Below are 13,518 nucleotides of genomic sequence, written 5' to 3' on the forward strand. Positions count from 1 at the left end.
TCTTCAGTGTGTCCATGCTGTAAAAGGATTTCCAGAGAAGTACAGCAAGAAGAAAATACTACCTTGATTCTGACCTGGTCATACTGGGAGCTGCATTTACTTGTGAAAAAAACCTGCAAACTGCAATATTTATCTTTGTAAAGCACTATGGAATACAGTTAATAGGAAAAAATCAACTTGTATTGACAAGCAATTTTCAGATTACTTTTACCCACAGAATGTAGAGCAGGCAATTTCTTGAATAAATACAGTGTTACAGGTGGTAAGCTATCCCATTTACACATTTTGAAATTGTTTCCCTGTGTGTTGATACCATTACAAAAAGGTATTTTCCTTCAGCATTGCTGTCCTGTTGCACTATTCAGCAATATTTAAAACAGCTGCTGATTTCCATTTTTCCAATGTAATGCACTTTACTACAAAAAGATGCTCTCACAAGACCTTATTAGAAATTAAATGTTAACCAAGTATTAAAATACAAAAGTCCCTTGGGCCACATGTGCTATTGGTTTTAATACCATCATCTTCCACGCCTGGATTTGACAGTTGAGCCTAGAATTAGATGATTAGGTCAAAAATAAATTAGAAAAACTGCTTGCTTGTTGCACTATGGTGGTTTCCAGCTCTTTCTGCCCCAAACATAGACATAGACATCTGTAACTACACTCTGACCCACAGCCATCATTTCCCTAATGAAAAGAACTAATTAAAAACACTAACATTTTGATCAATATTAGAATTACAATTTTGCTAAAAATTATAATTTACTAGTTTGTACTTGCACATGGAATAAATCTCCGCGGTCCACTATCTCTCTTAGTTGGCACGTACCGATTTTGACAAGCATTCCTACAATCTTGTATGGATATCAAATTGATCCTTGCTGGAGAGTCGTGATGCCAAATCCAGGTATGTTTGCTACACTGATTTAGCACAGTATATGCACAGCATGTGCGGGCATAACGCTGCCTGTAGATTTTGACATATGCTAATTTAACTGCTATTTTAAAATATTAAATTTTACAACTTCATGATGAATATTTTGTTATGACATTTGTAGAAAACTATTATTTGCCATATACTTAATAAACCATTAAACAAAATTTCTATCTCATTTATTGGATAAAATAACTCCCACCAAAAGAAGCACACACATTACAAACTACTCAAGTTTTTAACTTCTTCTGGCATATCCACCAAATATAAACAAAAAGTAAAGCTATCCTCCATCCTCTTAAAAGGAAAAAAAAAATGTTTATTTATGTTTTGAATTTTAATTCTGGACTTAAGATGATAATAAATTCAACTTTTTAAAATGCTAGATAAAAGTGGGACGTGTATGTGTGTGTCTGAAAAAAAAGTTTTTGCATTTATTATTCTGCATGGTGCCCAAAGTAAACAATGATAAAAGTTAGTAAGTGGGGAGTTGCTTGTTGTTTTTACAGCATAGGAGCCCTGTACTTCTGAATCACTAAGCAGCTGGAGTCTGGTTTAATTACTTAACATCAATCAAGATGTAAACCAGCACTTGGAGACCAAGGAATGCAACGTTCATCTGCAACACAAAAGAAATAGCTAAGCCATCTTAGCTTCTGCCTAGACAGTTTGTACACTAGGAAAAGTCAACACATCACTGTTCTACTGTGTCAGTAACATAAAATAGCCAAATAGTCATTTTACACTGTACTTGAACATACCAGTGACAATTTGTAGTAAGGGAGAAAAGATCATGAGAACATTATTTCATAAAGGCTTGTAACCTCTAACACAATGTATGTGTCCAGTACTGCCTTCTGGCAAACAGCAGCACCAGTCTATGATAGCACTTCCCTCTCCAATAAATAAATAGATAGGAAGTTAAAATAAAAGGAGAGATGAAATTGCAAACTCTAGGTTCCTGCCTCATTTTTTCATCTGTTAACTCTCTAAGCTTGTGAAGTACAATTGTTTTACTGTGTTTTTCCTAATATTACGAACACAGCAGAGCAATGCTGCATTCAAATTGATGGAGCGCCGAAGCCTGTCTTTTACAAGATCAAAGGAGATGATCTAATTATCCCTTCTGGTCTTCAGATCTGTAGATGTAAACTACACACTCTATCTAATCTATGAAAAAAGCAACCACCCACCATTGTACACAAGAACTTTTCCCTTGAGATAAAAGAAACAAGTAACCACATGGGACAGATGTTAGCCACGTTACTTATTGCACGGTCAGAAGCAGTGCAGTTATGGCAGCGTTGAGAGTGAAACAAGACACCACGGAGATCTGCCCAAGTCTTCAGCACAGCTCAGGTAATTCATCTATGAAAAGGAGGATTATGAAAAACTGCCTGTGTCTCGGAAGACACAATCAATCAACTTTAGTCAAATCTGTAGCACACATCAGATGCAGAATGCAGAAACAGTTTTTGTGTTGGGATCTCACCTGTTAGATACTGCACAAACACAGAACAACAACTGTCCTCAACTCAAAGAGCTTCCGCCCTAGGCACAGGATGATATGCGTGAGCTTCCACCCTAGGCATAGGATGAGAGATTAAATATATACAAGACAGATGCAATAGCACCAGGAAGCAAAGTATTACATTTGTCTTAGCACAGCAGTGACCTCAGTGCTCTTCGGGTGCAGGGAAGATGTTACGGTGATTTTGAACCAGGGCAGTGGCACACGAAAATGCACGACGCTGGTACCACTAGCTTCTCGCTACAGTGTGAATGCCGTAGCTATTTTGGCAGCGCTTCTGGCTGGTATCAATAGGCATAAGCCAGAAATAAAATTCCTATAAAGTATAACAAACATACTAAAACATCCATTTGCCTTTCAACATGTAAGGGAAAAGTGTTCTTAGGTCCTAAATTACCTCGCTCTGGAGCTGCAGACAAGCTTTGTAGCCCCCTAAAACTGGGACTAGCTAGCAAACTAATAATTACTTAACTTAAATCAGAGATGCTTTGTGTCCTTTTCGATAACTGTACTGTGTTGATCATGGTCTTACTTAAGGGATTAGCTATATTTAGGACTGGATTGCCACAGCTCTTTTCCCCTCCCATGCAACCTGCAATGAGAAACTGGAATGGGATGATGACACTGAAATCATTACAGTGTCTTGTTTACCACTGCTCTTGAGTTTTCTTCTGAAAAAGGAACTTTCCTGATTGCTTGTTAAACCAGCTTTAAGGATACTTCATATCCTCAAGTGGCTCAAAGCAGCTGAACAGATGAGAAAAATCAGATTTCTGATACGTCCAGAGTTCTAAGGGTGATTTCTATGGCCAAATTCATGGTCAATTTATAACAAAAGCACAGGATATAATGATGCTTTTCCATAGCAAAGGTAATAACTCAGGGAAACAGTTGTCTCCCTTTTTAGCAAACTATTAAATCAGCAGCGATTGTAAGCAGCATTTCTAAGGGAGTTTGACTACATACTGGAACGTGGCTAATGAAAAGGGGATGCTGCCCAGCATACAAGCAGGCACCAAAGACTTTCCTGTTGTAAGTGAAGTAAATGACTGGAATAACAGCACATAACAGTAACCAGAGATGTTTGAACATTTAGCTCTGGTCTTAACTCAACCATGATCCTACATACAGTTGCTGTCACTGCTATTCTTCTTACATGTCCTCTCATTAATGATATGATGAGCCCAATGTAAATCATGGTTTAAATACTGTTAGCAGTGTTTCAGAGAGAATTCTTGTGACAGCAGAAGTCAGCTGTTACATCTGGCCACTCGAGAGTGAAAAAAAAAAAAATATTTGCTCAGACTTCAGAGGGTCATTTTGGTATAGAAGAGAAAGATAAAAGCAAGAATCTTTTACAATGTGAGCTAGCAAATCAAAGCAAATAGAGATTCCTCTCACTGATAATCCAACAGAAAAGAGACAGTCATAAAACACATTCAGCACTGTTTGTTCTAAGCAACATGGTTATATTTCACACCAACAGATTATATGCTGGTAATTAAAACACAAAACACCTAATAAAAATCTTAAAAAAAAAAAAAAAGAAAATATTATTTTCAAGAAAAGCCAGTGGTAACTGCAGCACAGTGGACACTGCACACAGTGTTTACCAACACACTTTATTTTGATTATTTCAATTATATTTCAAAGTGTCCAAAAGCATTCATTTCAATAATTCAGAAAGAGCCATCTCTTATAATTTCCTCTTAATCTGGAAATCATTAAAAAGTACTAAATTTGTTTGTTTAATTATTCCATCTATCGTGCTGTTTAACAAAGAAGGGGTTTTTAAAAAAAAAAAACCACTTCCACCATTGCTGTCTGCTGTTTACACCTAATACAACGCCTGAAGAGCTCTCTAGCACACCTGAGACGCTGACAAAGAGAGCACAGAACATAAAGCTGATGTCACGACACAGAATTTTTTCAGGATGGAAATGCACTTAACCACAGAAAGGAAGTGCTTTTTTTTTTTAATGTAATGCTTTATTTTAGTGTAGGCCTACTGAATTAACTCTAAGATCACAGCAGTACACCACTGCAAGAAAGTCTCCATTGAATAATTATTTTATAAGTATACTGACAAAACCAATACTTAACTAACGAAGTGTATTTTCATCATCCCAATTAACAGATACATGAAACACGGGGGAAAAGTCATTAAAACATTAAGAAGTATTGTTATTTTGACCATATAGACAATAACAAGATCACAAATGTGCAATGGGAGCAACTGCTTTCAGCAAGAAACACATTCCCTGAAGCTAGCTGGATCCACAGTAATCCTTTTTTTTAAAAAAAAAAAAAAGGAGAGAAAGATAAGATGTATATGAAGTAATACCATACTCACAATCTAAAGATCAAGAATCGTGCCAGCAATTTGCATAGTTAGAGAGTATATTGGTTTCCATAGTCTTATGACAGCAAGTACTCATTTGGTACAATACTCAATGGGACAGAGCTAGGTAGGAGTTGTTCAAAGGGTCTTACCAGCTTCTTTAAACTTTGTGAAGAATCAAGCTGCTTTCTATATATAAACAGTTAAAATACGGTATCCGGAGATTACCTTTATGTTTCAATTTCTGCAGTAAATTTACAATATGTTTAGAGAAAGTATTTTGCTGAAAGATTACTCTTATTAAGAAGCAGAAAGAAATACCAAACATTTATACATCAGAACTAATTAAACAAACCACTGTCTAATGAGCTGCTGAACTCCAAGAATGGGAAACTATAGAAATAAAAGACCTCAACTTATTTTTGCTTCAGTAGCATTTCTGAAAAATTCACGGAGAATGCAGAGCTCTTTTTAAACTTCTTTAAAAAGGTGAGAAATATTTATATAAAGATATATCAGATTGAGAGTTCTTTGTTATTTTCTTCTCTTCCTTTTTCACTCTCCCTCCCATCCACATGCTTAGAAGCTTGGTTAATTCCTTTTCGCTACTTCAGCTAATGCCTAATGTAAAGTGAAAAAAAGGTGCTGAAATTAAACAATTATACAAACACATGGAAAGAACCTCTTGGTAGCTGAGGCTCAGCTACAAGTAGCAGAGATTTTCCACTGCTTTGAAAATGCAAATAGAACAAAAGACCCAATGAAGTGAAACAGGGAAGAGGAGACAATCTGGGAAGGCACTGATTAGAGAGAAAGAAAAGAGTGAGAAGTCCCAAGGAGAGGTGTGGTATTGCCACAGTCTAGTTTCCTATTTCCCTTTTACAACAGAGCAGACCACAATGGATCATTAAACAAAGCCTTGAAGAGACAAGTCTTGTCTCAAACAACACACTGTGCACTGCATTCTCCAAACCGTTACAGTTCATTTTATAGGGAGATCCGTGATAGCTCCTTACACAGGTTGCTCTGCTTGACTCTGCATCTTCTGCTGAGGAGACTTCTCACAGAGAAGGAAAAGTGCAGTCACTCTTCCATGCACTGCTATCTTATTCTACATTTCTGCACGTACTTGTTGCAAACCTGTTTTTTCCTATGACATTTAAATCACTTTCCTGTTCGAACATCGGGTCTCAAAGTGCTCCTATTATTATTTTTGTTTCCTCAAAGTGGTAGTGACAAATGATTAACCGGCGCAGTGATCTTTCCACATGAAAGATTTCCCATTTCTAATTCCACAGAAATAGGGCTACATTTAGTACAACACTTATTTCAAAACAGATTTAAAATATAGCCACGGGCATGTCCTGCCAAAAATGCCACATCTGCATTTTTATTATTAGACACAAAATCAGTCCTATTAAACTCAGTGGGACTATGCACCTACATCTATAAAAAGAGAATATTTTTTGCACAAACAAGGAGGGCATTGAAATTCAATTTAAAGGGGACTTTAGGCCTAGAAGCCTAAAGGCCCTTCTCGTAAGGGCTGAAAGATGGCATTTACTTTCCATTACCTAATGGAGGAAACAAATTTAGCCTCATTCTTTTTTTAAGCCACAACGATGCCAAGTGCTTGCCTGTCAGTAACACAGTAGGTACCCTACACTTTTGCCTGATTTACATTACATGTCACAAGGAAATATTTTTCATACTATCAACTAAAAGTCACTTTCCAGTTGCATGTCTCCAATTAACTGTGTAATATTACTCATGTATTTATGACTTTCAAAAGTTAATGTTTATTCTGGAGTCACCTTTCTGTGGTTTATGGATAAGCTAATTCAAATGTTGCAATAAATACATAATTGACCGGAAAATAGTTCGATGAATCAAAATCCAAGCATCTGTAGATCAAGAGTCTTATATTATGCTTCCGCTTCTGAAACTGTCTTCATGCTTCTGTTCCTCAGAGTATGAATTGCTTTTAAGACCCAAAACTAGAGAAATTTGCACTTAATTTAACTTTTCCGTACTAATTTGTTTTCATAGCTGCTGCTGTATTTCTGTTAAGCACTTGGGTTTAGACTTGCATATGGTTGCTTATTTCCTTATCAAATCTGGAGCGATGACACGGTACATATGATGGCTTTAAGGAAATAAAATGCTTCACAACTAGGGACATCAGAACAAAATAATTAATCCTAGATTCTCTCAGGCACAGCTTAACTTTCAAGCCTGAATTAAAAACACACAGAGACATGGATCTGAAATGACTAATCACTTACATTACACAAAAAATTTGTATGTGGCTTTGCACACAGAGATACATCTGTTGCACAATTCCAAATTTGATTCTTAATTCTGTGCCCATATGTCTAACATACAGGTCCTGCTAAGATGTGTAGCCAGCTCATACATATTTGTTCCCTAGAACTCTGAAATGAAGAATGAAAAAGAAGTATTTGTCTAAATAATTAATAGAAATTGACTTCAGCATCCAGCAACACAGATACGCAGTGAAACACAGCACAGCAGCTCACTTTTCAACTGTCTCAAACACAAGCAGAATGCACCACCCAACAGTACAACAAACATTAGAATATTTTAACTTTCAAAATATTTGGGAATATCTGTTACCTGAATGCCACTACTCCAACTGACATTGCAAAACACAAGGTTTTCACTAACTTTTTGCCAAACCCTTATATCTATAGGCTGATGAGGCATTGTTTCAGGCTTTTTAATAAACTGCATACAAAGTAAATGCACTTCCAAGTGAACAGTTCTCAGGCGCTACAACATTTGGGCACCTACGCTTCAAAGGGACACATCTCAATTAATATTTTATCCAGTTTTGCTTTTAATCCAATTTATCCAGTTTTGAATTAAAAACCAAAGTCTTAAAAGAAACAACAACTTCCATTTTCTTCCATTCCAGCAGAGACTCAATTTAAGCCATGGGGCATGTTTTGCACCCATCACTCACCACCTAGAGCAATTTAAGGAGATTTTAGCAAAGGTTACAACCAAAAATTAAGGCGGTAAAAGAGAAATATATAAGTTATTAAAAGACTAGGGTGTTCATTTGGTAAGGTTCTTCAGCTGATACACATTACCTAGAATCCTAAGGTCTCCCACAAGTAGCAAATAAAAAAAGCAAATCTCAGACGATACACAAGTTGGACTTAAGTGATGGAGCACCTTATTATTTGAAATGTATCAATAAAGGTGACAATGAGAAATAACTAAATCATTCCCAAACCCCCAAAAGATAATGAAAACTCCTAGCACCAAAGCTTAAAGAAAGCCTGCAATGTTGTGGTAAATTGAAGTTTAAAAAAAGCTAGACAAAGGAAACTTCTAGATCTGATTTTGCTGCTCTGTTGTTCTTGGCTGAGGAAATTTATTACTTCCTCCTCCTGTTTGTACCACTAAGAAATCTTCCAGAATACAAGTCTCTTAAATTCTCTGCCTACAAATATGTGTACATTTAGGTAATTCAGCTGAAAATGTAAGTCCTTCTGTTTGGGGGCAGGGAAGACTCCTCCAAACCTACTTTTTTTTTTTTTTTTTTTTTTTAAATGCCCTTCCAAAGCACCTATAAAAAGTACATTTGTGCTTTTCTGCTATTTATATTATATAGGAAGAAGGTCTGAAAGTTGGCAGCAGGCGTTTCTGCATGTTTTATACCTCAGAAATATGAGTACGCCAAGAATTTTCATCTGTGCTTTCACTACTCAAATCCTCAGATTTCTAGGAACAAGAGGGGAAAAAATTGTCTCATTCCTCTGCTAGAGGACACACTGTCACACATCTACTACAGTACACAATAACCATTTGTCAGCAGTTTAAATTAAACAATGACAGAATTTTTTTTTTTTAAAGGCATCTGAATAAAAATCTTTTGCAATTCTCAACTTTTTAGAATAATCTGAGAACGTGGAGATAACATTCTGGTATAAAAGACATGGGAAAATCTTTCAAAAGGAAAAAAACCAACAAAATAAAAAATACAGACCAATTTTAGGTCATTTTTGTATACTACAAAGCAGTAATAAAACCAAAACAGATCTTTTCTTCCAATGCAGATCAGCATTTGACTGGTAGAGAAGGTGCTGCTGAAATAGAGAGACTGGTATTTCATGTAAATAGTATTTTAAAATTTGCACATTACAGCTCTTCCAATGGAAAGTGGTGGAAGTAGTAATGTATTTCTCAACAGGCAAGTATACCCACACATTCATTGTCTCCATGTGAAAATCTTCAGGCTATTAACCAGCAGCTGCCCACAGACATTAGCTAAAAACTAAAGCCTTGTGTCACAGCCAAGTGAACTTTCATTTAGGTCAACACAAAGATTTACTGGCACTCAGAACAGTATACACCAACTTCAAGGTAAAAAGAGTTTGACGCACATATCTGAGATAGCCCTATCAGCTCCATATTTCAGCTCCTCCCACCTGAATTGGCTTCCCCTGCCTAAGTCAACTAATGCACAATTCAACCGCTTTGACTTACTGTGAGATGTGAGTTATTGGGGTCAGCAGTGTCTCACCCTCCAGGTCGAGCTCATCGGCAAAACTGCTGGTCCTGATGAAGGGTCCCGTGTTCACATCTAAAAACGTCGGGCTTTTTTTCACTGTGAGGAAACATGCAGATAACAGATAGCATTTGGCTTTTTCGAGAAGGTTTACCACTGGTTTGGATCTCTGAAATACTGTACATTTTAACAGAATATCAAAAAGAGAAGCTATTAGAAAATAATTGCATATACTGCAGAGTTCATGAAAACTAAAACTTTAATGCTTCTACCTGAACAAATTTAACTTCTGCTGAAGATTTAAAGCTAATATTTTTTCTTTTTTTTTTTGTTCATATTCCTCATACGCTAGAATGTAGAGTATCTATATCACAGGCAGCTTCATGCATTATAATGCACTAATGTACTATAATGTACTAATTGTACAATACTCAGTCATATCATGGACCATCGCTCTACAGCAACAGTGCATGAGTGTAATACAATTACAGGATCAGTTCCTTTTAATATCATCTCTACTTCATGTTTTAGTTTATAATCCCAGTTTCTGGGGTGTAATTACTGTTATTAAGATCAAGAAACCAGGCCTAGATGAACAAAGGAGCCTAAGCATTTTCATGGTGAGTGGTCACTTGCTGTCTGAGCCAGTCTACTGGTTCCCAAGCCTTCTCACGCTTAAGCACAAGGATGTCTCATCCTTAATCCAAGACATAAGACAGGTGGCAAGATGTTCAGTTCATTCAAGATGAGGTTCTTAGCAAGAAGGCCATTTCACAAAACTTCAGGTATTGAAAATTTTTAGTGGCAAAGTTAATTGTTAACCAACACTTTCATCCATCTAAGAAATGAGGCAGAGTATTATGATTTGATTTTTAAACTAAGGCTCCTAAATTCTGCCAGACTCTAAGAACACTAAGTGCTTTTTCTAGCATGGTCCTAACATTTGTTAGAGAAGCCACAAAATAAATAAATAAAAATAAATATAAATAAATCCATTATTGTACTTATACATGACTGTAAATGAATTGTATAGAGAATAAAACAAGTAAAATTTTGTAGAAATAATAAGTAGATTGTGACACACCCATAGAATTTTTTATTTGTGCAACTTGCGGGATCATTCAATGAAATAATTATAATGCTGTAATTTATGAAGTCTGTACTTTATTAAATGAAATACTTTATATTATAAACAGTAACTAATGTCCTGTCAAAATGCAACAAGAAAGCTAAAGGAATACTGCAGAAAGAGCTAACTTGAATGTAGCTGAATTTAATGAGAATAGAAAGGGGGAAGTCAAGAAACATTTTTTAAAAAAAATGCAAGCATTTTACTCAAATAAATAGATATCTTCATATGGCAGAAATAGATTTGAACTTTTACAAATAAAGAGAAGATAAAATGTTATTATATCATCAGACACATGGCCATTCAAAATTACAATGGGAAAGTCTGCTCTTCAGAAATTCTAACGAAAGGAAGACCTCTGAAATCACAGTAAAAACCCAGACAGCTGCTATGAGAGAAAAATTTATTTTAAAGACAAATTAAAATAATTAGACACTTGTAGCACTTAAAAATGAAAATGCTACAGTAAGTTTTAGCAAATGTTAACTTCCTCCTTTGGTTTTAGTTTCATGGTATTTAATCACTTTGGTGTATCCAAGATAGTGGCTGTGAAACAACCAAAACAATTCAGATATGCAGCAAAATGTCTTTAAAACAGACTCCTTTTGGCTTTCACTAATAATTGTTACTGTTTTCATTTCTAAAAACTATAAATGAAACTTTCCCAGTGTTCAGGAAAAGAGGACCCAGCCTTTTTAGTTTTCCTGATGACAAGTGATAGAACTGCTGAACGTAAAGCCATGGGAATTGTCTGCTGAACACTCACTGAACTGTGCTTATGCGAGGTACAATACGACACAGTGCGCAAGTGAATTTGCAGAAACAGCTGTTCTTGGATCATTCACAGTTACTGCTTTTCTGTTTCATGGGAGGGGAGAGGAGGAGGAGTGGCACAATGAAAAAGGAACAAGAAGTCAAGACTGTACCTCAGCCTATTTGAAAGTGCTATTATCTGAGACTACAGAGATGAAGAGCTGCTTAATATGAGGCAAACATGGTATCTCCCTCCCTCTTTTTATTTTAAAATTTTCTAAGAAGATCATAGCCAAGATCACTGTGTTCTGGAGAGCAATGCAGCCCTCTGCTCTTTATGTTCTCTTTCTTAAATGTATATTGCTGCTTCCAACAACAAGGAGGAGCCACTCTAAAACGCTACCGTGCAACCTGCTTGCACAGGGAGAGAGGAGCGACCAAGGAAAGAACACGGTATTAACGAGAGCTTCCCTGCCACAAAGTGCCTTGAAACAAGGTTCAAGCAGAGCACCAGGGAACATATGCTGCCGCAGCATATCTTTTATTTTATGAAAATAAACTCATAGTCGTTTGACTTTGAGGGAGCCCTTCTCACTAAGCAGGGTTTAAAAAAAAAAAAAAGTTAAAAAAGACACTAAATTCTAAACAAGTATCCTAAAGGAAAAAAAAAAGTAAGCTTTAGAAACTGATTTTCAGTGGATAATGAGTGAAAAGAAACAGAAAACAGATGTAGCAAGGGATATTTACTATAATTCAGGGGTTCTCAAGCTTTATTTTCTCTATTTTTGATGGGTAGCATCAGCAACTATGTAACAGGCATGACTATCCAACTGATAATGCTGAGCCATGTACTACTTTGAAATGGCTGAAAATACACTCCCCACAATATGAGAACCCCTGCTTTAAAACAGAAATTCTGAATGTTCTGGAAACACTTACGGTCAGGTTCGACGGGGCTCTGAGCAACCTGATCTGGTTGGAGATGTCCCTGCTCCTTGCAGGGGGGTTGGACTAAATGGCCTTTGAAGGTCCCTTCCAACCCAAACTATTCTATGATTCTATAAACTTTCAATCGAGGATTATAAACCACAATAACAAGAAATTACTGATGGGTTTTCTTTATTACCAGCACAACAATTTTATACACAATATGACATGTATGCAGATGCTTTTCTGGTAGCAGGGCACTTGACTAGCAAGGCAGAAAATAATGTACACTTCCTCTTTTGCAAGCACTGACAAAATTTTAAAACACTTCAAAGCATTTTTCATGGAAAACCTGAGTTTTAATTTATTAATTTAGAAAATACTTTTATTCTGCAGAAAATATCATCTTTTCTATTTAAACATTTGCCATTTGCAACCTGAAAAACTTTCCAAACTCAAAATTCCACTGACCTGCCTACGCTTTCTTTAAAAATCAGCACTATAAATTTACTGTGCCAAAGTAGGCAACTCCAGACAGAGCATTGCAAAGATCTAGTAATTAACAAAGGTGATGGCGCAATGAAATATTATGAGCTTTACCTGGAGAGGAAGGAGCGCTGGAAGACTGCTGGTCTGTGGAAAAGGATGGCCAGGAGCGCTGACAATCTGAGTCAGAGTAAAGATGTACATAAAACAAAGAGAGATAGGACAGGGAGACAAAACAAACAAACAAACAAACAACAACCAGAAAAAAAAGCTCTAGACAGGCAGCTGAGGAGATGCAGACATACCTAAAATACAGTATGTTGTACCCGACATCTTTAAAAATAAAATAAAAATATACTGTGGAAAAGAGTTTGTATGAAGCTCTTCTAGTGTCTATGACATGTCGGCTGAATACTAAACCACCACTAGAGGAGGCATGGTGTCTCTTCAAACCCACTCCTCATGACAGGGTCACTTGCCGCAAGATAGTCCTCCAACATGCCACTCCCATTTAGAGGAAGGTAACCTAGACATTTGCCCCTTCCTTCCTGACTTTAGGTTTTCTCAAGTGTTTTCCTCTCCAAAGAGTACAGCCTCATTTGAGTCAGACCCCTCTTGCTCTGGTTGACACCGTTGATGGTGTAGCTAGCTCCCAGTTGGATTTCAGTGCTGTCAGGTGGACAGACCAGTACTGCTACCCATGTTTGAAGCCACCTGACCCAACTAATAAAACGCATTGGAAGCTGCCCACTTCAACCACTTAAGCCAAGTGCCTGCCTCATGCTGCATTTCTTGGGGCAAACTTTCAGGCAAGCAAGAAGAGTCAATGACGAGAAAGAGACTCAGCAAAATGTAACGTTTATTCTATGTTTAGT

General features: G+C 36.6%; 1 protein-coding gene across 2 annotated transcripts in view; it reads right to left on the minus strand.

Annotated features, from left to right (window-relative positions):
• The window catches only part of KCNQ1 (potassium voltage-gated channel subfamily Q member 1), a 356,182-nt gene that overhangs the window by 231,111 nt on the left and 111,553 nt on the right, over positions 1-13,518 (minus strand). Inside the window, exons 11-12 of one of the 2 annotated variants that reach the window (XM_086748737.1) lie at positions 12,758-12,823; positions 9,327-9,447 (exon numbers count right to left, since the gene is read on the minus strand). In XM_086748737.1, the coding sequence (XP_086604863.1) occupies positions 9,327-9,447; positions 12,758-12,823 (187 nt within the window). The remainder of the gene's footprint in view (positions 1-9,326; positions 9,448-12,757; positions 12,824-13,518) is intronic. The other variant, XM_086748738.1, reaches the window with a different exon arrangement.

Source organism: Chlamydotis macqueenii, chromosome 5 (genome assembly GCF_036417535.1).
Source record: "Chlamydotis macqueenii isolate bChlMac1 chromosome 5, bChlMac1.mat, whole genome shotgun sequence".
Classification (NCBI taxonomy): Eukaryota; Metazoa; Chordata; class Aves; order Otidiformes; family Otididae; genus Chlamydotis; species Chlamydotis macqueenii.